This window comes from Myxine glutinosa, chromosome 6 (assembly GCF_964187855.1).
Source record: "Myxine glutinosa chromosome 6, kmMyxGlut1.1, whole genome shotgun sequence".
NCBI classification, from domain to species: Eukaryota; Metazoa; Chordata; class Myxini; order Myxiniformes; family Myxinidae; genus Myxine; species Myxine glutinosa.
Genome location: NC_136266.1, coordinates 55,556,447 through 55,581,735, shown reverse-complemented (window position 1 = coordinate 55,581,735; position 25,289 = coordinate 55,556,447). Strand labels below are relative to the sequence as shown.

The window sequence follows — 25,289 nt, the reverse complement described above, 5'->3', positions numbered from 1 at the left end:
TCGGGGATATAGAGGTGCAAAGTTTTCCGTTTTTTTCAAGATGGCAGCCGAACCATTTGACCTATGACGTTATAATTATTATTAAAAATTATACAGGTTGAGTTGCACCTATGATGAAAATTTCCTGTCAATCGGACCAACGGTTGCAGAGAAAATCATATTTATTCTGTGCAGACAAACAAACAGACTGACAAACAAACGGACTCAAATGCAATACCCTCTCCTCAGGTGAGGGTAACAATGCATCCCGAGAATGTACCTGTCGAGACAAGAAGGAAGTAGCGGCCTGATGGAACTCAACCAAGTGCACAGAGTGACAACTGTAGGATTGGCCGAATACGTAAAAAGTGCAACAGACTACCAAATACAATTTGTAAGCAAGCATGAAGACAACAAACCAGAGGAGGTATCCCTAACACACTTAGCAAAAAAATTCCAAAGACAGGTGCAAATGGAAGATGTCACACAAGAAACCGAAACAACGACGAGTGCAGCCCGAACAATTGCAAAAAAGAAGAAAGAAAAATATAAAATGAAATATCAACAGATATACACCAAGAACTGGGAAAACCGATAAAAGAGCAGGAAGGTATATAAAAAAAAGAGTGGATGGATTGGGAGTAGATAAAGAAGGCTCTTTGGAATGGCTAAGGAGAGGCACAACAAAGTATGTCAAGTAATCCACTGGCACATCCAGGGGCGTCGGAGAGCCAGCACGGGCACCGAGGCAAACAACCTCGGGGCCCCACCTCCACCCTTTCTCTCTTTTATATCTTTTTAAGGAACTTTCTTTAATGAAGATCCTAAATTAGAGTAGCAACGAGCTCATAAATAAAGGAAAATCACAGCAGCAGCCTTTTTAGCTCACAGTACAAGTGTTGAAAAGTAAATAAAGTATTAATAAATCTATTATACAAGTTGAAGTTGGTGCACCTGGTACATGTAGCAGAGTACGGAACATACAGTACAGCCCAATTGTCCAAAGCGTTATGGAAGCTCCAGACAAACGGCCTGAAACAGGATATAACTAGATGGTATTCATAGAATACTTACCCTGCGCAGTCAACTTGTTGTGAGCCAACTCTTCTGTTTTTGAACATTTTTTTCTTTGAACCAAAATGGCTGCCAGACCACGTGAGCGATGACTTCATAAATTTATATTCTCTAATATAATTGTTGCATAGATCATGCTCAATACATTTCAAACTGATCAGACCAAGCGTTGTCCCTGTCGAATTATGACGTCATAATTATGGCACCAATGACGCTAACAACACCTATTCCCCATATGGAGTTCTTTACAATGAGCCATGTTTCAATTTTTTCCATGCAGCGGTTTTGGAGATATAGAGGTGCAACATATTTCGGTTTTTCCAAGAAGGCGCCTGCACCACATGACCTATGACGTCATGATTATCATTAAAATATTCTAAAGGAGGAGGCGCTCCTATGGTGAACATTTCGTGTCCATCACGCCAACCGTTGCTGAAAACAAATTAATAATGATCGGATGGATAGGTGTTGTATTTATCGAATTATGACGTCATAACGAAGGCACCGATGACATCATCATTAACATATCTTATTCCCCCTGGGGAGTCGGTGACAATGAGCCAGGTCTCAATTTTTTCGATGGAGTAGTTTCAGAGATATAGAGGTGCGAAGTTTTTCCAAGATGGCGCCTGCACCACGTGACCTATGACGTCATAATAATCATTAAAATATTCTAAAGGGGGAGGCCCTCGTAAGGTGAAAATTTCATGTCAATCGGACCAACGGTTGCCGAGAAAATGAATTTTTAAAATGCAGACACGGCACACGTACGCACGTACGTACGTACCTGAATGCTTAACCCTGCTTTTCGCTTCGCGAGCGCAGGGTAATAAAATGCACACAAGGACAAAATTATTATTTATCCGTCATTTACCATTAAAAAATATTTTACCGAGAAAAACAAATGGTCACTTTTATTTCGCCATATGATCGAAAAATAAAGGAGACAGCGGGACGTTTGGACCAATCGAGTCAATTCGCACCCTCGACTGTTGAACACTATTTCTCCAAAAGATTGGCAAAAACAATACGTGAGAATATTTTAGGTCTTCAGGGTTACGTGAGAAGAAGAAGCCATTTCTTTGTAAAGCACATTTCAGGTTAATAACCATTTTCTGTAAAGTTTGAAATTGTACCATTTACAGCGGTAAATGTTGTTTTGTTTCCGGCGAGAAAGCAAAAACAGCTTCTGGGTTTAAATGTAACGATGAGGAAATGAGGATGAGCAGCTGAGGGGTTTCGCTGTATTGTTAAAAAAGATTACAGGAGAAGCTCAGGCCCCTCAGACTCGGGCCCCCAAACAGCGACCCCTCTGACCCCCCCCCCCCCCCCTTCACCCCTCTCCCTCTCCCACCCATTCACCCCACCCCCCCCCCCCTCCCACCCCCTGCCTCCTCTCGACACCCCTGGGCACATCTGCAAAAGTCTCAATATCCCAGTTCCAGAAAACTCGTGGAAACATGAAGCAAAAGCAATCACTTAAAACAAGGAAGTTCGGCTCACGTATGACCTAATGATCCCATCAAGCGTGAACATAGAAAACAAAGCATTGCGACCATATATAGTAGTGAGGAACAAAAAAAGCAAATACGGCATTGCTAATTGCGGTGTCAGTCCCCAGGAATTTTGGCCTAAACAACACAGAAATTAAGAAAATGACCAAATACCAAGACATCAAGAATGAAGTGAAAATATCCTGGAAGCTGAAGAGACTGAAATGGTACCAATGATTTTATTGGAGCAACGGGAATGATAAAAAGAACTTTACAGAGACCTTAAAAAACATCCCTGGGAGTATTACGACAAACGAACTGCAGTTGGAAGCTGTCCGAGGCTCGGTGATGATTCTGAAAAGAGTCCTCGGAACAAAAGTTTGAGAACAAGAAAACTTCACAAACTGCTCCATGAATCATGATCCCTTACTGAACAGGTGGATACTTTGAGACCTGGGAGGACTCCTTCCCATCTTCTGAAACCCGCATATGTAGATAACAATCAACACACACACACACACACACACACACACACACACACACACACACACACACACACACACACACACACACACACAACACTTGGGTTTCAACTTTACCCAATATATCTCCACAACACCAGGTCAAAATGAAAGCGAATCCACATGTAGATTGAATCTGAAACTGCACCTTCCATCTCAAGTTTTTCAAAGCTAAGTTATATTTTAATCCATATTTGCTGATTGTGTTTTCATCAAATACTCCATATTAAACCGTACCTTATTATGCTGTATTGCCAAATTCATGTCCCTGTTAAAGTCTGGCCACGTCGCCTAGGGCTCAGCTAGTTGCCTTGTTGCTTCTAGTTCTGTATGCATCCCACTATTTTCATTTTTCATCCCTCAGCCTAATCGGTTTCCCCTCCCTCACTCCAAAAACTACAAACAACAAAAAAACTCTTCTTCACTACAAAAGAAACAACAACAACAACAACAAAAACAAAAACGAACTCAATCTGCCATACACAGTTCATCCTTCATTCTCATCTGAGCCACACACCCTCCAAGCTTTCCCCCACCTCACCCCTCTCATTGCTCCTTTCTACGTTCATGTACACTGCGAGCAGTTCCTCCTCCCATGTCCCTAACAGTGTGGACTTAAAACATCCAAGGTCTCTGCTCTACCCTGACATTTCTCTTTCAATCCAGGCTGCTACCGATAAACCAGACATCGTCTGTTTAACATAATCCTTCCTCCCTCAGGACATCCTTGCCTCCTTAGTGTCTCTCTGTGATGTATACAACATCGAGACCTCACCGTCGACAACATATAACAAGCGGATACGGACATACACGTCACTTCCAGGTTGTTGGGCCCGGGGAAGTGGCGTTGTGCTTGCTGCTCGCACAATAAAAGCCATTCTGAATTGAGCTGAATCGGTGTTCTTTCGGTGGAACAACACATGGCGACGAGGATAAACCTTCGGAAGAAACTTTAATTGCCCGTGGCATTCACCCAGTTTGTGAAATTCACCGATTTTTTTTTGTTTTCCTGTTACTTCACGGAGGAATCCTTCATGACGTCATACTAGTCAGGGCCCTTAGGGATATTTTGGGGCCGTTTGGTTCAAATTCTTCCAAAAGCACCAAATTTGGCCCAGATGTTGCCCATGCCATACTCTTTCGATTTTTGACGGGCGCCAAGACGGGCGCCCCCCCACCCCCCGGGGGGCCCATATTGGCGAAATACTAAATGGCCGCCACCCGGATTCGAGGAAAATCAGTTAAATAACCAAAAGGGTTGGAATCATGTATGATACCACTTTTCAGGGGTTTTCGAGGTCGAGGAATCCAATTATGATGTTATTTTGATGATTCGAGGTCAAGGTCAACCCTCAAGGTCATCTTAAATGTCATTTTTGAGTCAAACATGTCGGTTTTTGAGTTTTTTGTCAAGATTTACACGAGGTTCACCATTTTATGTTTCTGGGTTGGGTAATCGAACTCTGACCTTATTTTTGACAATTAGAGGAAATATTTACATGTCCTATTTCCTAATTTTCAGGCATATGCAGTTCATCAGTCTAATTACAAAGGTACGGATTTTGATGTTTTATGAACTGTATGCCATATCCTTGTGTTTCATTTTTGTGCGATCATGATCCGGGTTCATGTATACATGATTGTATACATGCCATAAATATGACGTCATAGGTCATGTGACCTGGCGGCAATATTGGATTTTATGAAAACCTTAAAAATGGATCCCTGCCTTCATTTTTTGATCGATTCATTTTGAACTTTGACCACTTATAGTACGCCATGTGATTGGATGCATATCCTAATTATGACGTCATAGGTCAGGTGACATGGCAGGATGGACCGGTATGGTCCCCGGATCATACCGCCCTTGGCGCCCGTCAAAAATCGAAAGAGTATGGCATGGGCAACATCTGCGCCAAATTTGATGCTTTTGGAAGAATTTGAACCAAAATATCCCTAAGGGCCCTGACTATACGGCCGCATCGATGAATTCAATGCCCTTGGAGGTGATTGGAAGACGACGTATGCTGAACGTTTGGAGTTCTACTTCAAGGCGAATGGTATCTCGGACGAGCGGCAGATGAAAGCAGTGCAACTGTCGGTATGTGGCGCAGAGACGTTCACGTTGTTGAAGAATTTGGCCATGCCCGGCCCATTAGGGACCTGAAATATTCGGAACTTGTGGAAGCTCTAATGGATCACTGCAACCCAACCCCTTCAGTAATTGTCCAACGTTTCAATTTCTATACGAGCCGTCAGGCAACAGTACAGTCAATTTCCGAATTAATTTCAGAGCTTAAGAAGCTTTCACACTTCTGCGAGTTCAGTGACGCACTCGAGGACATGCTGCGGGACCTGCTTGTTGTTGGTGTTGCAGATGATCGCATACGGCGCCGCCTGTTAGCCGAACGGACATTGAAATTTACGACAGCCAAGGACATTGCCATGGAGAGTGCGGACAAAAACGTTGCTGACATCGGCATCACTCGCTCATAATACTGTCAGGCACAGACCAACACCACCGTCAATCGTGTCGAACAACCTTCATCACAGCGACGGAAAATGAAACCCAGACCCAGACGTCCATCACAAATAAGTTATGGGAGCAACAGTTGTCATCGCTGTGATGGTAGGCATTCACCAGATGAATCTCCCAACAAAAATACCACATGCCATTTCTGCCACAAGAGTGGCCATATCGCTCCAGCTTGTCTCTCCCGCAAACATAAAGAGAAAGTGGGTGGTACAAAGAACACTAATTCAGCTCAATTCAGAGTGGCTTTTATTGTGCGAGCAGCAAGCACAACGCCGCTTCCCAGGGTAACACCATCAGAATCACTGATGAAACGACACCTAAGGACCAACCTGGACCGTCTGAAACCAGAGATGGCTTATTGAGTGTACCAGAGCCAACATAACCAGAAGTTGCATCACGACAAGTCAGCAATGAGCCGCTCACTTCACACCAGGGATCCAGTGTTCTCCCGCAACTTTGGTGCAGGCGCTGTTTGGTTGTCTGGCAATGTCATACTGTCATAGACAAACCTGGGCCACTGTCGCATACAATACGCTTGCATGATGGGCGAGTTGTCCGACGACACCAGGACCACGTTCTCTACCATCACTGTGGCTCCATCGAACCTCCAAACACTGCCTGTCATTAAGCCGGAGCCTGAACAGCAACAATCCATTGTGCCTGCACCTGGGAATGTCGTGCCTCTAACGGGCGTCTCTGATCCACTCATGCCTGAAATCAATGCTGCCGTTTCACCTGCAGGCAGTGATGTTGCCTCTCCTGCATACCTGCCACGCAGCTCAACCAGAAACAGCGACACAACTCTCCTGCACACCTGCCATGCCGATCAACCAGAATCAGGAAATACCCTGATCGTATGGACCTATAGATGTGGCAGTCAAAGTCATCTTGTTTCATAGGGGTAGTCGCCCCTGACTCTTCAAGTTGTGTTATTCTAATTTTCCTAAACTTCAAGTTGTGTTGTTTTAGTTTTTCCTTAACTTAGCACTGTTTTGTGTTGATTCACTTTTGCCAAAATATTGCAAATGGTTTTCACAATTGACATTTTCACATTTGATGCAAAAATGTTGTATAAGGACTTTTGGTAATCATCCAGCATAAAGGGGGACATGTGATGTATGCAACATCTAGACCTCACCGTCGACAACATATAACAAGCAGATATGGATGAACACGTCACTTCCAGGTTGGCGGGCCCAAGCAGCGTTGTGCTTGCTGCTCGCACAATAAAAGCCACTCTGAATTGAGCTGAATTGGTGTTCTTTCAGTGAAACAACAGACTCTCCATGACTACTGTCTCCTCTGGTTTGACTGAACTGAATCCCGTCCTGGTGGCAAGTCGCGCTGTGCACCAATAACTCCATTCCACATTCTCTGTGAACTGCTCTTTCACTTCCCAAACCCAGGAGAATACCTCTGGCTGTCACTCTCCCTCCGCTCCAACCTCATGTTTCTCCATGTGTTGTACCGTCCTCGCAACAGTGACGACTCCATTTACATTACTCCATCCTCTGGTTTGACTGAACTGAATCCCGTCCTGGTGGCAAGTCGCGCTGTGCACCAATAACTCCATTCCACATTCTCTGTGAACTGCTCTTTCACTTCCCAAACCCAGGAGAATACCTCTGGCTGTCACTCTCCCTCTGCTCCAACCTCATGTTTCTCCATGTGTTGTACCGTCCTCGCAACAGTGACGACTCCATTTACATCTCTCTATCAGATGACATGGACCAATTTTTAATTACTTGTCCAACTTTCTCTTCTTCACATGTGGAGATTTAAATTGTCACCATGCCAATTGGCTGGGTGTTGGTACCGATCTCACCAGCCATGGCACTTCACCAAAGGACTTCTGTGACTCCATGGGACTGACTCAATCTGTAAACATTCCCACCCAGACTTCTGTCACTGGCAAATCCTCCCTTTTGGATTTGATTTCAACCAACTTCTCAACCAATGTCTCCTGCTCTTCCTCTGCTCCAATTGGTTCATCTGATCATGTGTTTGTGAAGGTCAACATTTCCCTAGCCATTTTCTGAGAACTGCCTCCCTGCTGGCGAGTCTGGCAGTTCACACAGGCAGATTGGCAGGGACTACAAGCAGCCATCGCACTTCAGGCTGGTCTCCCATGTCTCCCACCCCTGATATTATCTCATTCTGGGAATTCTTCCACAGAAACCTTATCTCTACTATACACAGATCAATCCCATCTCATCTTCAGTTATCTTACCCATAGCACATTGAATCCTGTGGTGAGGCAGCTGCCTTGAAACAACTTGCATTCTCTTTCTGGAAGGCAATTCTTACTGAAGGCAATTTCAGATCATTACAAAAAGCCTGCATCAAGAATGTGTCACTCCCAGGAGAGCCAGAAAACGACATCTGTCCAACTTCAAGACTGAACTTTCAAACTTGTCTCCTTCCTAAACGGTGGCACCTTATTAAATCTGTCTCGGTTGTATCCTCCCCCTCCATCCCTACCCTACTTCACAAGCCAACATGTGGCTCTCAACGGAATCCTTTCATCTCCTCTTCCTGTCAAGGCTGGAGTGCCCCAAAACAGTGTTAAAGACCCATTCCTAGTCCTGATCTTCAGCAACGATCTCTCTGACCTTCTAGAAAATCTTCTTTATCAACTTCCCGATGACTCCACCCTCTGGCATGACATTCCTAATCCTTCAGATAGACAGGCTGCAGCCTTCACCCTCTCTTCAGTCATTGATAAAATCACAAGCTGGTCAAACACTTGGAATATATCTTTTAATCCTGACAAATCTCACACTCTCACTATGTCTCTCCAAGAGGAATGTCTGGCAAACCCTCCTATCTACTTTCTTAACAAACTCCTCAAAGAGGTTCAAGCACTCAAACTCTTGGGTCTCATTATCAGCCATGATCATTCTTGGGCAAACCACATTTCAAATTGGCCTCCAAAGCCAGCTGCCGACTAAGCATCCTCTGGCATGCGACATCCGTTCTTGGCACACCTGAACTGTTATCCACCTACTAGGTCTTAATCTGCAGCTTGATCAATGCTGCTCTCCCTTCTCGGCTGGTGCCCCTGCCTCACACTTTTCTCAGTTGACACCGTGTAAACCAAGGCCTTCAATATCATTGGAATCTCCCGCGATGATGTTGAGTCTATGGACCTATCACTTTGCTATCACAGACACGCGATGAAGGTCTCTCTGTCTTCGACTACCTTCTTTCTGCTCTTGCATTCTCTGCTCGTTCTGTGCTCCGCCCACCCCCCCCCCTACCTCCACACCTCCCCAATCCCTGGGTTTCTGCGGAGCTCATGTGGTCCAATATCAACCCCCTTCTGGTGAAACTCCCTGTATCCAGAATCACTGCTCACCTCCACTCATCCGTTCATCTTTTGTCCTGCCTGTGGAGTCAACCTCTGCACATTCTCTTAAATGTCATTCTTCCATCCAGGTCTTCAAGATAGCTATTCATCACTATTTCAGGTCATCCTCCATTCAAAACCATGATCTTTTCTACATCCGTTAACTTCCCACCCCTCGACCTACCCTGAAATTTCCAGTTTTTCCTTCCTGGGAGTTTGCTCCTGTGTTCATCTTGTCCCAAATTTCCAGTTTTTCCTTCCTGAGAGACCGCTCATGTATTCACTTTGTCCACATCCTGAATATTCCCTTGCACTTCATTGTTACCCACATCCATTGTCTGTCTGTCTTCATCTACTTTGTCCCTTGGCCCTGCTGTTGACGTTTCCCCCTTTTCTTTCTATTGCCCCGTTTGTTCTGTTGCATCATTAAACTAGGAAGCAATTCAACATCAATATAGTCTTTCACAGGTTTAAAGGTGCTCACTTGATCGGTTGCACAGGATAATTATAATTAGTCCGTCCATGATAGTCTATGACTGACCCTTTCCTTATTATAAGTCCCCTACCCAGGGACTATAGTTTTGCTCTCCGTCTTTCTGTCAATCCGTCCGTTCCACCTGTGGTTTTCTGCACTTGTTCCCATTCCCTTTCACATATTCAACGGAAACTTGGTACATGGCTTTATTACCCTGTGCTCGTGAAGCGAAAATCAGGGTTAGGCATTCGCTTGCGTACATATGCCGTACGTGTGCCGTACGTATGCCGTATGTGCGTGTCTGCATTTTTAAAATTAATTTTCTCGGCAATCATTGGTCCGATTGACATGAAATTTTACAGAAGGAGCGCCTCTGCCTGTAGATTTCTTTGCTGATAATTATGAGGTCATAGGTCACGTGGTACGGACGCCATATTGGAAAAACGTTACACCTCTATATCTCACAAACCGCTTAATGGAAAAAATTGAAGCATGGCCCATTGTCTAGTACACCCCATGGGGAATAAGATATGTTAATTATGATGTTATAGGTGCCTCCATTATGACGTCATAATTCGACAAGCACAACGCTTTATCTGATCAGTATGAAAAAAAAATTCCTCTGCAACTGTTAGTTCGATGAACACGAAATTTTCAGAATATGTGCGGCTCCTCCTGTAAAAAATTTTAATGATAATTATAACGTCATCGGTCACGTGGTACAGACGCCATCTTGGGAAAAAATCGAAAAAAGTTGCACCTCTATATCTCCGAAACCACTCCTTGGAAAATATTGAAACATGGCTCATTGTCAAGTACTCCCCTTGGGGAATAAGATATGTTAATGATGATGTCATTGGTGCCTTCCTTATGACATCATAATTCGACAAGTACAACACTTATCCGATCATTGTGAATTTTTTTTCGCATCAACTGTTGGTCTGATGGGCACGAAATTAATTTTCACCATAGGAGCGCCTCCTGCTGTTGAATATTTTAATGATAATCATGACGTCATCGGTCATGTGGTGCAGGCGCCATCTTGGAAAAACCGAAAAATATTCCACCTCTATATCTCCAAAACCGCTGCATGGAATTTTTTTTAACATGGCTCATTGTAAAGAACTCCATATGGGGAATAGGTGTTGTTAACGATGACGTCATTGGTGCCATAATTATGACGTCATAATTCGACAGGGACAACACTTAGTCTGATCAGTTTGAAATGTATTGAGCATGATCTATGCAACAATTATATTAGAGAATATAAATTTATAATGTCATCGCTCACGTGGTCTGGCAGCCATATTGGATCAAAGAAAAAAAATGTTCAAAAACAGAAGATTTGGCTCGCAACAAGTTGATTGTGCAGGGTAAGTATTCTATGAATACCATGTAGTTATGATAAGTTACAGAACACGTTTGAGTTTCAGGACATTTCCCCAATAATTCACGGAGTCGTGGCCTTTTTGAACATATTATGAAATTGTCACATACTAGCAGAGGTACCCGGCGTTGCCGGGCGGAGAGGGGGGGGGGGGGAATGCCAGGTATTGTGTTGCACAAATGCCAGGTGTTGGTGTTTCCGAAGTTCACTCAGCAATTTCGTTTTGCATGTTTTCAAAGAGTAAATATCGGCATCATCTTGTCACCAAGTATTGCAAACAGCATGCTGGAAACCAAAATAGCAGATGGCACTTCCTTGGACCTATGATGTCTTAAGGTAGATCTTGATGGAAAGAGCGCAAGACCTCCAAGAGTAAAATACCAACGACTAAAAATGTGATTTTTTTTTCTTACCAAGCTCACAGAGAGGACCCTCGTAGCTAGGTAGACACTCGCAGGTGAAGAGATTTCGGCCATCCACACACGTTCCTCCATTACGGCAAGGATTCGAGTGGCACTCATCAATGTCTACAAAACAACCCGTGCGGCGACAAATTACGAGAAAACGTTTGAGAAAGAGGAAGACATCATGTGACTTTTCAAACTTGCGTCTCATTACTCTCTTTTGCCAGGGTATGTTTGGCCATGGTGGGAGCTCAAAAGTCTCTCGATGAAAAATAATGGTGATCTTTCACATCCATGTGAATGCAGATGAGATCTTCCAAATTATACCACGGTCTTCCTTTTGATCAAATATAGGCCCACACAGTTCTGGCATTAAATCAGAACACTTACAGTATGTCCAAAGTTATTACAAATGTGCATACCTAGAATATGAATCACCACAATTTCCATATGGATGTTAAATTAAATTCCAATAATATCCACTTGGCAATAAGACTCACCAATCTGACAGCTGGTACCAGAAAATCCTGCCGGGCAGTGGCACATGTACATGCCTCCTGTGCTCTCATGACAGCTGCCTCCATTCAAACATGGTGACTCCTCACAAGTGCCAGGTGTACCTGCCGGATAAATAAAAAGCAATTACATTACACGACCAGTTCAACACAAACCTCAACACCACAAACACATTTTACTAGGATAGTAAAAAACGTTTTTTCATCATTGTCAAAAAAGCAACAACATTTGATATAAACGACTTTATAACTTACAAGATAATGTTAATTAAAAATGAAAAACGTGTTTCCTGTTTGAAATTCATCATAGTCACTGATCAAAACATCACTTTCTAGTAAAAATAAGAAAAATTGTTGGTGTTCCGAAGCTTTAGGCCAAAGAGCAATTACATACTTTGTAAGCAAAAATTGCAGTTTTTGACCCCTCTCTACTTCCTATTTGTCCCACATAACATTCCTCATTTTTCTTAATTCCTCTTATGTATAACATACCCACTTCCTCAGAAATTCCCTCCCAGCTTCATATGTTTCTAGTTACCTTGAACCACATCAGTGAGAACTTCATCAACAACAGTTATGTCTTGATCTTGACCTACAAGGGGTGGTACAGGGGTCATGTGTGGAAGTTCAGATGAGCTTCCTTCAACATGATCAAATGGAACAGATGGAGCAAAGGTCGCCATCGGAAGATGAACGGATTCATCAGAAGCTATTGTTGTTCCTGGAAGACCATCAACATCGGGATCATATTCTCCAGTCATTCTATCAACAATAGGGTGCAAGGTAGCAACGTCCGGAACAACCCCTTCTAAAGTAGGTTCAGTACCACTGATTTCTTCAAGGATAGAGGTGTCAGGGACGACATGAACCACATCATCTGGAGGTTGGGTTCCCTCTGGGAATGCATTTGTTCCATGTGGCGGTAACTCCGATCTCGCATCCATGTCTGGTTTTGAAGTGACACCCTCCTGCCACTCCTCGCCTGGTAAATCAAAGTGCAATTCTGTGGTGGTCTCATCAACATCATCAACAGGATGCTCAGTTGCTGGAGCTGGCCAGACATCAGTGTCAATGCGGTCTCCTGATACGGAATCTCCAGAGATGCTTGGTGCAACCTCCAATGGCGTAGTGGTTATTGGCATTGGCCAGGCATCTGAATCTACTGCAGATCCTTCAGGATGAACATCATATGGCTGCTGAGTTGCAGGTGGCTGCCCATAATCTGTAACATATTCATCCGTATCCTGATCTACTGACGATTCTTCAGGCTGAACTTCAGGAGGTTGTTGGGTTGATGGTGTTTGCAAGTAGTCTATGCCAAGTTCATCAGCATCATGATCTACAGCATAGCCTTCAGTGTGCACTTCAGTGGGTGGCTCGGTCACAGGTGTTTGCCAATCATCTGTATCATGCCTACCAGTATCTTGATCTACTGCAGATCCTTCAGGATGAACTCCAGCTATCTGTTGAGTCGGAGATGGTTGCCAATACTCTGTAACATATTCATAAATATCTTGGTCTACTGCAGATCCTTCAGGATGGACTTCAAGAGGTTGCTGAGTTGCAGGTGCTTCCCAATAATCTCCATCATATTCATCAGTATCTTGATCTACAGTGGAGCCCTCAGGATGAACTTCAATAGGTTGCTGGGTAACAGGTGTTTGCCAATAATCGATATCATGTGTACCAGTATCTTGATCCACTGCAGATCCTTCAGGATGAACTTCAATAGGTTGCTGGGTTACAGGTGTTTGCCAATAATCGATATCATGTGTACCAGTATCTTGATCCACTGCAGATCCTTCAGGATGAACTTCAATAGGTTGCTGGGTTACAGGTGTTTGCCAATAATCGATATCATGTGTACCAGTATCTTGATCCACTGCAGATCCTTCAGGATGAACTTCAATAGGTTGCTGGGTTACAGGTGTTTGCCAATAATCGATATCATGTGTACCAGTATCTTGATCCACTGCAGATCCTTCAGGATGAACTTCAATAGGTTGCTGAGTTGCAGATGGTTCCCAATAATCTATATCATGTGTACCAGTATCTTGGTCCACTGCAGATCCTTCAGGATGAACTTCAGAGGGCTGCCAAGTTGGAGATGGTTGCCATACGGATGTTGGTGCCACAATATTTACGGACTCTGTAGCACGTCCATAAATATCTTGATCTATTGCAGATCCCTCAGGAAGGACTTCATGAGGTGGCATAGTTGCAGGTGGTTCCCAATAATCTGTACCCTGTCCATCAGTATCTTGATCTACAGCAGCGCCTTCAGGGTGAACTTCAATAGGTTGCTGGGTCACAGGTGATTCCCAATAATCTGCATCATGTCTACCAGTATCCTGATCCACTGCAGATCCTTCAGGATTGACTTCAGAGGGCTGCCGAGTTCCAGCTGGTTGCCATACAGATGTTGGTGCCACGATATCTACGGACTCTGTAGCATGTCCATAAATATCTTGGTCTACTGCAGATCCCTCAGGAAGGACTTCAAGAGGTTGCTGGGTTGAAGGTGGTTGCCAATAATCTGTACCATGCTCAGCAGTATCTTGATCAACTACAGATCCTTCAGACTGAACTGTAAGAGGCTGTTGAGTTGCAGTGGGTTGCCAATAATCTCCATCATATCCAGCGGTTTCTTGATCTAGTGCAGACCCCTCCGAAGGGAGTTCGGAAGGCTGCTGAGTATCAGGTGGTTGCCAATAATCTGTAATAGGTCCATACATTTCCTGATCAATTGCAGATCCTTCAGTATTGTCTTCTGTAGTCTGCTGGGTTGCAGGTGGTTGCCAATAATCTGTATCATGTTCAGGAGTTTGTCGATCTACTGCAAATTCTTCAGAATGAGTTTCAATAGGTTGCTGGGTTGCAGATGGTTGCCAATAATCTGTATCATGTCCAACAGTTTCTTGATCTACTGCAGATCCCTCAGGAAGGATTTTAGAAGGTTGCTGAGTTGCAGCTGGATGCCAGTAATCTGTGACGGGTCCTTCACTCTCATGATCTACTGCAGATCCTTCTGGGTGAACTTCCAGGGGCTGCTGGGATGCAGGTGGCTGCCAATCATCTGTAATATGTCCATTAATATCTTGATCTACTATAGATCCCTCGGGATGAACTTCAAGCGGCTGCTGGGTTGCAGGTGATTGCCAATAATCCATATCATGTCCATCGGTACCTTGGTCTGTTGCAGATTCCTCAGCATGAACGTCAAGTGGCTGCTGGGATGCAGATGGTTGCCCATAACCTGTAATATCTCCATCAGTATGTCGATCTAACACAGATCCCTCTGAATGAACTTCATAAGGCTGTTGGGTTGCTGGTGCTGGCCATATTCCGGTGCCATGATCTATAGAGGGCTCTTCAGCAATTCCTTCTACAGCTGATCCTTCTGGATGGACTGACCAGGGACTTTCTGCTCTAGGTGGTGGCCAAACATCTGCATATTCTGATTCAGATTCTGGTTGTTGAATTGTAATACTATGATCTTCTGGTGGTACATCAACACCAGACCCTTCAGGATAATTTTCATTTGAGTAATCAATTGCTTGAGGTGGCTGAAGATCTGTGACATGGCCATCAGTTATTGGATCAATAGAAGATTCTTCAGGATGGATGTCGTAAGGCTGCTGTGTTGCAGGTGCTTGCCAATTATTTGTAACATGTGAATCAGTAACATGATCTCCTGCAGTATGGACTTCATATGGATACTGTGTTGGCAATGGAATATGCTCTGTAACACGATCTTCAGAAGGCATGTCCACAGTTTCATTCACAGCAGAGTCTTCTGGATGACCAAGCCAAGGATGTTGTGTTGTTACTAGCTGAATATCTGTGTATTCTGTTGCAAGATTTGAATATGTATCTCCCAAATGGGTCGCCAATGGCATATCTGAAGTAGATCTTTCAGTAGGTACATATAATGGTTGTTGTGTGGCATGTGCAAGCCAGTAATCGGTGAACACCCCATCAGTAACTTCATCACTCGCAGATCCTTCAGAATGGACTTCATAAGGGGATTGTGTTGTGGATTCTGGCCAAAGACCTCTCATAAAAGGAATGCCTGATGCTCCTTCCACAGTTACACTCCCAGCAGATTCTTCAGAATAGGTTTGATATGGAGGCTGTGTTGCTGGAGCTGGTGAGGCATGCGTGACATGACCTTCCAAAGTATCACCAAAATTAGATACTTCAGCATGCTGAGCTGGAGGGGTTGGCCAAATTCCTGCAATGGGGTCACCAGAGTGTCTGTCCATGGCAATGTCGACAGTAGAACCTTGTGGGGCATCCCAAACCGTGCGCTCAGTTGTAGATGCTGGCAAAATGTCTGTGTGTTCTGTTTCAGGAACTGTGTAATGATTTGTATCATGATGATCTTCAGATGAGATGTCTCTATCTGAATCTTCAGAGTGAAGTCCAAATACATCATCACTGAAAGATCTTGGTATATGCTCCGTTGCACTGTCATACACTGATGGTATTTCAGAAGGATTTATAGGATCCTGAAGAGAGCCTTCTTCAACAACAGGAAACATAGGAGTTGTGGTCACAGGAGCACCATAATTGTCCATCTCAGTGTCAATATCAAGGCCATTTGTCTCTGGTGGGTGAAATGATTCTGGCTCATACAACCCTGATTGCTGCCCCAAATGGCTCTCAGGATCAGGAAATGGGGAGGTTTCTGGTACACCCACAGAATGCTCCTGGTGTTCGGCTCCAGATGCAATGTGTCCGGTCTCTTCAAATGTGCCGAAGCCTGTTTGTTCATGCTCTTCTGTGATGCTGGGGCTTTCTGGTAAGTGCATGGTATCAGTAGATGCGGCCCCATAATCATGTGACGTCTCCACAGGGTAGTCAGGTGCCACAGTGCTTTCAACTCCAACAGCAGAAATTTCACTTCCTATGGAAAGAGGAGTTGGGGTGGGGTGGGGGTGGGGGTGGGGGGGGGGGGAGCATAATAACAAAAATGAGAAATTCCAAAATCAAAAGTGAGAGCATTTTCAGGCAACAGGCAATGAAAGGCTACGGAATGACCATGGTTTCTTCCACTAGGTTTCACCAGCCATATACGCACACTGGAATTTGGCATCCTGAGAACTAAAATACTTTGACCACCATGGATTCAAATGGAAACTAACACATAATGTGATGTTGTCTAACACAAAACTAACACAAAAAATACACAATAGCACAACGTTGTGTTTTTTTTTTTGTCTGATTGCTACCTGGTTCTGAGTTTGATTGACAGTAGAAATTATTTTGACTAAAACTAGAGAGTTCATAGAACACCTTACCCTGCAGTCTTGGAAAGTGAAAATTGTTGTTGCCATTGCTTGCAATCACGTGGGAATCCACTTTTTATAGGACTTTGGGTTTTATATGGACCCATTGATAACTTTTCTCATTCCAATCTGGGCAGGCTTAGATGTACTATCTATGTCAATGTGTTACAGCACTGATATTATTATTACTATTATACAGTCAAATGCATGACCCACTAGGGTACTAGGCCAAACCGAAATATCATGAAAGCTCCCAAGAAAACTGTATACTCTAAAGTTCCTGTGAATTTGGTGGGATCCATATTCACCGAGGGTCCATATTACGTTGTTCTCCTCCTCCATGTCACTATTCACACTCGGAACTTACTTTCTCATTTGCCTCCCAAACAATTCAAGGATAGTATGATGAACTCTTCCTTTCACTACAAACTTCCAGCCATTCATGGAAAACAAGCTTCCATTGTGAAGATTCATTTTTTGGCGTGAAAGTTTCAATTCACCAGCTCAACTCAACAGGAAGCACTTTGTGTACAGTGTTCACTTTTTCTGAGAAAGACATGTTATATTTTATTAACTAATATTTACAAGAAAGTGACCAAGCCAAATTGTACTGAATTGCTTCGTTTGATACGGATTTAGAGAAGGGAGGCCTTTTCTATACAATATCTATTATATTCCTATTCTAAGTGCCCAAGCAAGGCATCTTTACATCCCCACTTCATTAAGATTAGCTTACATGTTAAGGAACATTGAAAAATACAAGGAAACCTTCTTGTCCTCATAAATTAATGCAGAGAGGATAACTATCTTGGTGTACCCTTCATAAGACTAAATATTATAGGATGCAGCACCCTCGGTTCGTGCATTACCAGAATAGCAAGTTTCATCCAAATGTGGTCACATGATACTGAAATGAATCTAAAATCATCTTGACCCTCCTGATGACGTCATGATATGGTTGGGTGTGTGACAAAGAAGAATTGATTCAATTTTGCTGAAGATGCGAATCCAGGTCCGGATATGAGAGTTTTTATTACATTTTTCAAGTGATTCTTCACTATTGTAAGATGCGGCCAAAAACGACATATGATACGATATCTCAAGAAGTTATGGACAGTTTCAGACAAAACTTGGTTGACATGTTGGGTCTCTGAAAAGGAAGATTTTATTCAATTTTAGTGAAGATCAAAATCCAGATCTGAGAGTTTTCAAAGTGATTCTACATCATTGAGTGACATAGGGCTTAAACCGATAAATAGCATGATATCTCAAAAAGTTATGGACGGATTGGGACGTTTGTGTGTGTGGTTTGGTGTGTGATAAGGACAAATCCATTCAATTTTGGTGGAGATCTTAATCCAGATTCGGATACGAGAATCTTTTAGAATTTGAAGTGATGAACTCCACCATTGAGTGATAGGACCAAAAACGATATATAGCACGACATCTCAAAAAGTTGTGGACGACTTATAACCAAACCTGGTGGATGAGTTGGTAAGGTGACAAGAACAAGCGGATTTGATTTTCGTTCAGGTCTGGATTCAGATCTGGCCTATCAGTAGGATACAAAATGTAAACTGTTCAGCCTAGCGGAGTACCGTCAGACCCCGCTATTCGTGGTTCTGCTATTCGCAGTTCCGCTATTTGTGGTTCCGCTATTGCAGCTCCGCTATTCGCAGTTCCGCTATTTGTGGTTCCACCTATTCACATTCTGCTATTTGTGGTTCCGCTATTCACAGTTCTGCTATTCGTGGTTTCGCCTATTCACGGTTCTGCTATTCATGGTTCCGCCTATTCACTGTTCTGCTATTTGTGATTCCGCCTATTCGGGATTCTGCTATTCGTGGTTCTGCTATTCGCGGTTCTGCTATTCATGGTTCTGCCTATTAGTGGTCCTGCTCTTTGCGGTTCCACTATTCATGGTTCTGCTATTCGTGGTTCTGCCTATTCACGGTTCTGCTATTCGCGGTTCTGTTATTCATGGTTCTGTCTATTCGCGGTTCCACTATTCAAGGTTCCACCTATTCGCGGTTCTGCTATTTGCGGTTTTACTATTCATGGTTCTGCTATTCGTGGTTCTGCCTATTCGTGGTTCTGCTATTCGCGGTTCCGCTATTCACGGTTCTGCTATTCGTGGTTCTGTTATTCATGGTTCTGTCTATTCGCGGTTCCACTATTCAAGGTTCCACCTATTCGCGGTTCTGCTATTTGCGGTTTTGCTATTCATGGTTCTGCTATTCGTGGTTCCGCCTATTCGTGGTTCTGCTATTCGTGGTTCCGCCTATTCGTGGTTCTGCTATTCACGGTTCTGCTATTCATGTTTTTTTTTTTTTGTTTGTTTTTTTTGTAAACAAGATCGAGGCTCGTGAAAGAGCGAACATTAATCACACAGAAAGACAAACCGACACAAAAACATATAACATCGGGAGCGGTAGAAAAGATGGGGAGAGAGGGGGAAGGACACAAACACAACATTTGAGAGCAGGGACCGAGAGACATGGAGACATCGAGAGATCTGAGAGAGGGCGAGGGCTTTGGGGGCGGGGGCATGGGAAGGGGGGGGGGGGTGGTAGAGGTATAAAACATATGGACACGGCCAGGACTTCCAGGAAAGAAGTTGGAATTTCAAACAAGGTGGATCTGGGGTGAATTAGCGGGGGTAGAAAAGATCAAGGTTTTGGATGGGGGAAGATAAGAGATGGTGGTGAGCAGCTGTTTTAAAGACCTGGAGGGAGGAGTGGGATTGAAGGGAGTGAGGGAGTTTGTTCCAGAGGCGGGAGAAAAGAGGAATGAAAGAGTGAAGGTGAGCAGAGAGCCGAGATTTCGGCAGTTTAACCATCAGAGGGTTGCTGGCAGATCTTGTGCGACCTGTAGGAATATTTGGGGGACAGAGCACAGAGAGAGCTGGGGGTGCAAGGCCGGAGAGGAGTCGGTAGAAGACAGAAAGACCACCTACCTGCCTGCGGTGAGTGAGTGAAAGGCCCTCAGAGATAGCTTCATCGCGGGAGATTCCAATAATTCTGAAAGCTTTGGTTTCAACAGCGTGAAGCCGAGCTAGGTGTGAGGCAGGAGCACCGGCCCATAGGGGGAGAACAGTATTCCATTGAGCTGCGGATGAAAGCCTTGTATGTGGTGAGGAGCTCAGGTGTGCCGAGGAAGGACTTCGCACGACGGAGGATGCCCAGTCGGCGACTGGCTTTGGAGGCCAGCTTGGAAATGTGGTTTTCTCAAGAAAGATCATGGCAGATAGTGAGACCCAAAAGCTTGAGCGACAGAACTTCTTGGAGAGGATTGTTGAGAAAGTAGATGGGAGGGTTGTCCAGTCGATCTTTTCGGAGAGACATCGTAAGAGTGTGAGATTTGTCAGGATTGAAAGACATGTTCCACTTGTTTGACCAGTCTGTGATTTTGTCCAAGTCTTCAGAGAGTGAGGAGGCTGCAGACTGCCGATCTGAGGGAAGAGGAATGGAGCAGCAGAGAGTGGAGTCATCAGCAAAGAGATAGAGAGGATTTTCAAGAGAGTCAGAGAGATCATTGATGAAGACCAGAAAAAGCACAGGGCCCAGAACACTGCCTTGGGGAACTCCAGCCTGAACAGGAAGAGGAGATGAGAGAACCCCATTCAGGGCCACATGTTGACGACGACTAGAGAGGAAGTCAGCCAGCCATGCGTGGAGATTTCCATGGATACCAAAGGAGGAGAGTTTGGTGAGCAGAGCGGGGTGCCAGACCATATCGAAGGCACGTGATATGTCGAGGGAGACAGCTCTAATTTCCTGTTTGGCATTGAGGACCTCCATCCATTGTTGAGACAGCAGAAGCAGCATGTCCAGAGTAGAGTGACCTGGTCTGAAACCAAATTGATGCTCAGAGATCAAGCCATTGGAGAAGAGGAAAGATTTCATATCCGAAGCAATGATGGATTCCATGACTTTGCTGATAATTGGGAGAAGGCTGATTGGTCTGTAGTTGCTAGGATCTGTTTTTGCACCTTTTTTGTGCAAAGCGGTGATGTTGGCTGATTTCCAAGCAGATGGCAGTTGACCTTGAGCAAAAGAGAGGGTGAAGAGAACAGAGAGAGGGTGAGATAGAGCGGCAGAGCAGGATTTTAGGACCCGTGGGCTGATGCCGTCGGGTCCAGTTGCAGAATCAGAGTCGAGGGTTGACATAAACTTTTCCACCTTGTCAGGAGGAAAGGACACGGAGTCCAGGAGCAGCTGGGTACGACTGGGTATGGTGGGTGCAGAGAGGGATGGGTTTGGGACACAAGATTTAGAGGCAAACACAGAGTTGAGGCATTCAGCTTTTTCACGTGCGGAGTCAGCTGTGTAGCCGTTTGAGGTAAGGGAGGGGATGGAGGGGGAACAAACACCAGAAACGGATTTGACCAGACGCCACCAGGATTTGGAAGAGGGAGACAGATAAGAGAGTTCGGGCTTGAGAACGGAGAGATATTGTTTCCTGGCTCTCCTGAGGGTGGACACACACTTGTTTCGGGCTTTGTGAAAGGAAATGAGATTTCCTTCCGTTGGATTTGCTTTCCAGGAGACGAAGGCAAGTTGTTTCTGGGCAACAGCCTCACCACAAGATTCCATGTACCATGGACGGGAGGAAGGGTATGACAACTGAAGACGAGATGGGATAAATCTGTGCATGAGGGAGAGCAATTTACTTTGGAAGAATTCCCAGGATGAGTTGATGTCAGAGGTGGTAGAGATGGGAGACCAGTCCAGATGATTGATGGCTGCTTGAAGACCGTGCCAGTTGGCCTGAGTGAAATGCCAGACTCGTCGACGCTGAGCAGGCTCCCTGAGAATGGTCAGAGAGATGTCCACTTTAACAAGGACATGATCAGATGATCCGATTGGCGCAGAAGAAGAGCAGCAGACATTTTCAGGGAAGTTAGTCATAACCAAGTCCAGAAGAGAAGATGCTCCGTTGACTGAGATCCGGGTCGGGAAATTGACAGATTGTGTCAGTCCCAGTGAGTCGCAGAAGTCCTTTGCTGAGGAGCCATGGCTGGTGAGGGAGGTACCCACACCCAGCCAACTGGCATGATGACAGTTGAAATCACCACATATGAGGAAGAGAGAGTTGGGGTGAGTAGATAGAAGTTGGTCCATAGTATCAGACAGCGAGATGTAGATGGAGTCATCACTGTTTGGTGGACGGTACAACACACATATGAACAAGAGGTGGGAGCGAAGGGGAAGCCGTAGCCAGAGGTATTCCTGGGAGTGAGGTGGAGAGAGTACAGTGCAGGGCGAGTGAGGAAGAGAGTTTTTGATAAAGATAGCAACCCCACCTCCAGGACGAGGCTCAGGTCTATCATACCGGAGGAGGGAGTAACCCGGGAGAGATACTAAGGAATCAGAGACATCATGAAGGAGGAAAGTTTCTGTTAAGCAGATCACGTCTGGTTTGACAGAAGCAACCTGTATGGAGAGATCAGTTAAGTTTGAACGAAGGCCCCGGATGTTTGAGGTCCATACCGTTAATGAAGAGGCAGGGGGAGCATCGGATACAGAACAGGGGGGAGGAGGGGCAGGGTAAGACATGGAAGAGGTGGAAGAGGTAGGGAGAGCTGTTGAAGGTGTGTCAGAGATTTCAGAATAGCTCGGAGAAAGGGAAGGATGGGGCGGACAAAAGGTTTGATGGTGATTGGGTGAGGCACAATGAGGTGTTATTTGAGGAGGGGGAAGAGCGAGGCAGAAGGTTGGGGGAGATGGAGGTGAGAGTTGGAAGGGGGAAGAAGCGGGGAGGACGTTTTGAGGAGGGGGAGTGAGAGGGGGGAAATTGAGAAGAAATGAGGGTGGGGAGATTTGAAGGGGAGGGGCGAGGGGGGAGTTTGGGAGGGAAGGGACAAGGGGAGGGATTTGAAAGGGATGGGATATGGGGGAGATTTGGAGGGGAGGGGCGAGGAAGGAGTCTAGGAGGGGAGGGGCGAGGGGGAGTCTTGGAGGGGAGGGGTGAGGGGGTAGTTTAGGAGGGAGGGGGCAAGGGGGGAGATTTGAAAGGGATGGGTGATGGGGAGGATTAGGAGGGGAGGGGAAAGGGGGAAGATTTGAAAGGGATGGGTGATGGGGAAGATTTGGAGGGGAGGGGTTATGGGGAAGATTTGGAGGGGAGGGGTGAGATTTGATTTTAGAAAGTGTACGATTAATGGGAAACGAACATTTATTGCAAAATGAGTTTCTTGTGACCTTCGAGTCAAAAATACGTTTAAGGACGCTGGATGGAGGATGGAGTGCAGGAGAGTTTAGGGAATGTAGAAAAAAGGCACTATAAGAGATGGAATTTTTTTGGGGGATGAATAGACTTGGTGAGCAAGTCGAAAGCAGCCTTTTAAAGAAGAAGAAAAGGGTGTTATAATATATGACGGAATACATAACTTGAGGGGAAAGTGTAATCATTGAAGGTTAATAACAGTGAAAACTATCTGGGGAAATGGGGGAGAAACACGTGGTCGAAGAACGAACGAACGAATAAGAATGAATAAACGAATGAGAACAGAGAAGGAAATGTTTTTTTGTTTGTTTTTTTGAGTTGAGATTTACACAAGGAAGTAGGCTATGGCGTGAAAAGACTGGGAAAACAGAGAACGAAAGTTATTGGATCACAAACGATGGACCGCTGAGAGAAAAACAAAGCCTCAAGGTTGTACAGTGTACACTGTACAAGGCCTCAAGACACGACACGAATTAACACGATTTTCAATACAGGTATGAAAGATTTGCATCGAAAATCTTCCTCGGGACACAATATACGTACGTACACACCATAAAATAAATACAGTTATAACGAAAATACAAATGGGAACAATTACTTAACTTCGATTTCAAATCGCTCGCGGCGCGGCAAAAGCCTTGCTCGCGACGCGGCAAACAGACGATTAATTTATGAAAGATAAACACCGAGAAACTTCCAAGGGGCACCCTATAACTTCACACACCGAAAGATAAATACAGTTTCGACAAAATACAATTGTGAACAGACTTAACTTTGAAAATGTGGAGACCGTGTGGAGCTTCGAGAATCGCTGCCGCCGTCTCCAAGATCTCGCGAGATCCCGCTATGGTTCTGCCTATTCGCGGTTCCACTATTCGTGGTTCCACCTATTTGTGGTTCTGCTATTCGCGGTTTTGCTATTCGCGGTTCTGCTATTCGTGGTTCTTCTATTCGCGGCGCTGCTTTTCGCGGTTCCACCTATTCATGGTTCCGCTATTCGTGGGTTCCGCCTATTCGTGATTCCGCTATTCGTGGTTCTGCTATTCGCTGTTCCGCTATTCGTGGGTTCCGCCTATTCGTGGTTCTGCTATTTGCTGCGCTGCTATTCGCGGTTCCGCCTATTCACGGTTCCGCTATTCGTGGGTTCCACCTATTTGTGGGTTCTGCCTATTCAAGGTTTTGCTAAATGCTTTTCGGCTATTCATGGTTCCGCTATTCGTGGGTTCCGCCTATTTGCGGTGCCGCTGTTCATGGTTCCGCTATTCGCGGCTCCGCCTATTCGCGGTTCTGCTATTCGCGGGTTCCGCCTATTCACGGTGCCTCTGTTCATGGTTCCGCTATTCGCGGCTCCGCCTATTCACGGTTCTGCTATTCACGGGTTCCGCCTATTCACGGTTTTGGTATTCGCGGTTCCGCTATTCACGGTTCCGCTATTCGCGGGTTCCGCCTATTCGCGGTGCCGCTGTTCATGGTTCCGCTATTCGCGGCTCCGCCTATTCGCGGTTCCCCTATTCGCGGTTCCGCTATTTGCGGTGCCGCTTTTCGCAGGTTCCGCCTATTTGCAGGTTCCGCCTATTCGCGGTTGTTAAAATGTGACATGTTTCTATATTCGCCGAAATGTGTCCGGCAAATTCACGGTTTTTTTTTATATATTTGCGGCCGTGTCCCACAAATTTGCGGTTTTTTGGGGGCACAAAAAATAATTTCCTCGAGCCGCGAGCTTGACACATTTATAAAACTCATCTTTCACCAGCCATGCATAAAGCAGCTGGACATACGTAAAAAAACATCTTCTACGAGCGGTGGCAGTTTTCATGGATTTTGCGGGATATCCCGTCATTAACACTGTGAACAGCTCCACGTGATATCCCGTAATTACCTCCGCCACCAAAAGTGGATGGAGGTTATGTTTTCACCCCTGTCTTTCTGTCTGTCTGTTTGTGAACAAGATATCTCAAAGAGTTGTGGACGGATTCCGACGAAATTTGGCAGAGATGTAGTGTATGTGACATGGACGAAATGATTAGATTTTGGTGA

The 25,289-nt window shown here is 44.9% G+C and overlaps 1 protein-coding gene across 1 annotated transcript in view; it reads right to left on the bottom strand.

Annotated features, from left to right (window-relative positions):
- LOC137429798 (uncharacterized) overlaps positions 1-25,289 on the bottom strand; it is a 99,100-nt gene that overhangs the window by 17,647 nt on the left and 56,164 nt on the right. Inside the window, exons 7-9 of the mRNA XM_068120051.2 lie at positions 12,272-16,642; positions 11,719-11,838; positions 11,228-11,341 (exon numbers count right to left, since the gene is read on the bottom strand). Coding sequence (XP_067976152.2) covers positions 11,228-11,341; positions 11,719-11,838; positions 12,272-16,642 — 4,605 coding nt within the window. The remainder of the gene's footprint in view (positions 1-11,227; positions 11,342-11,718; positions 11,839-12,271; positions 16,643-25,289) is intronic.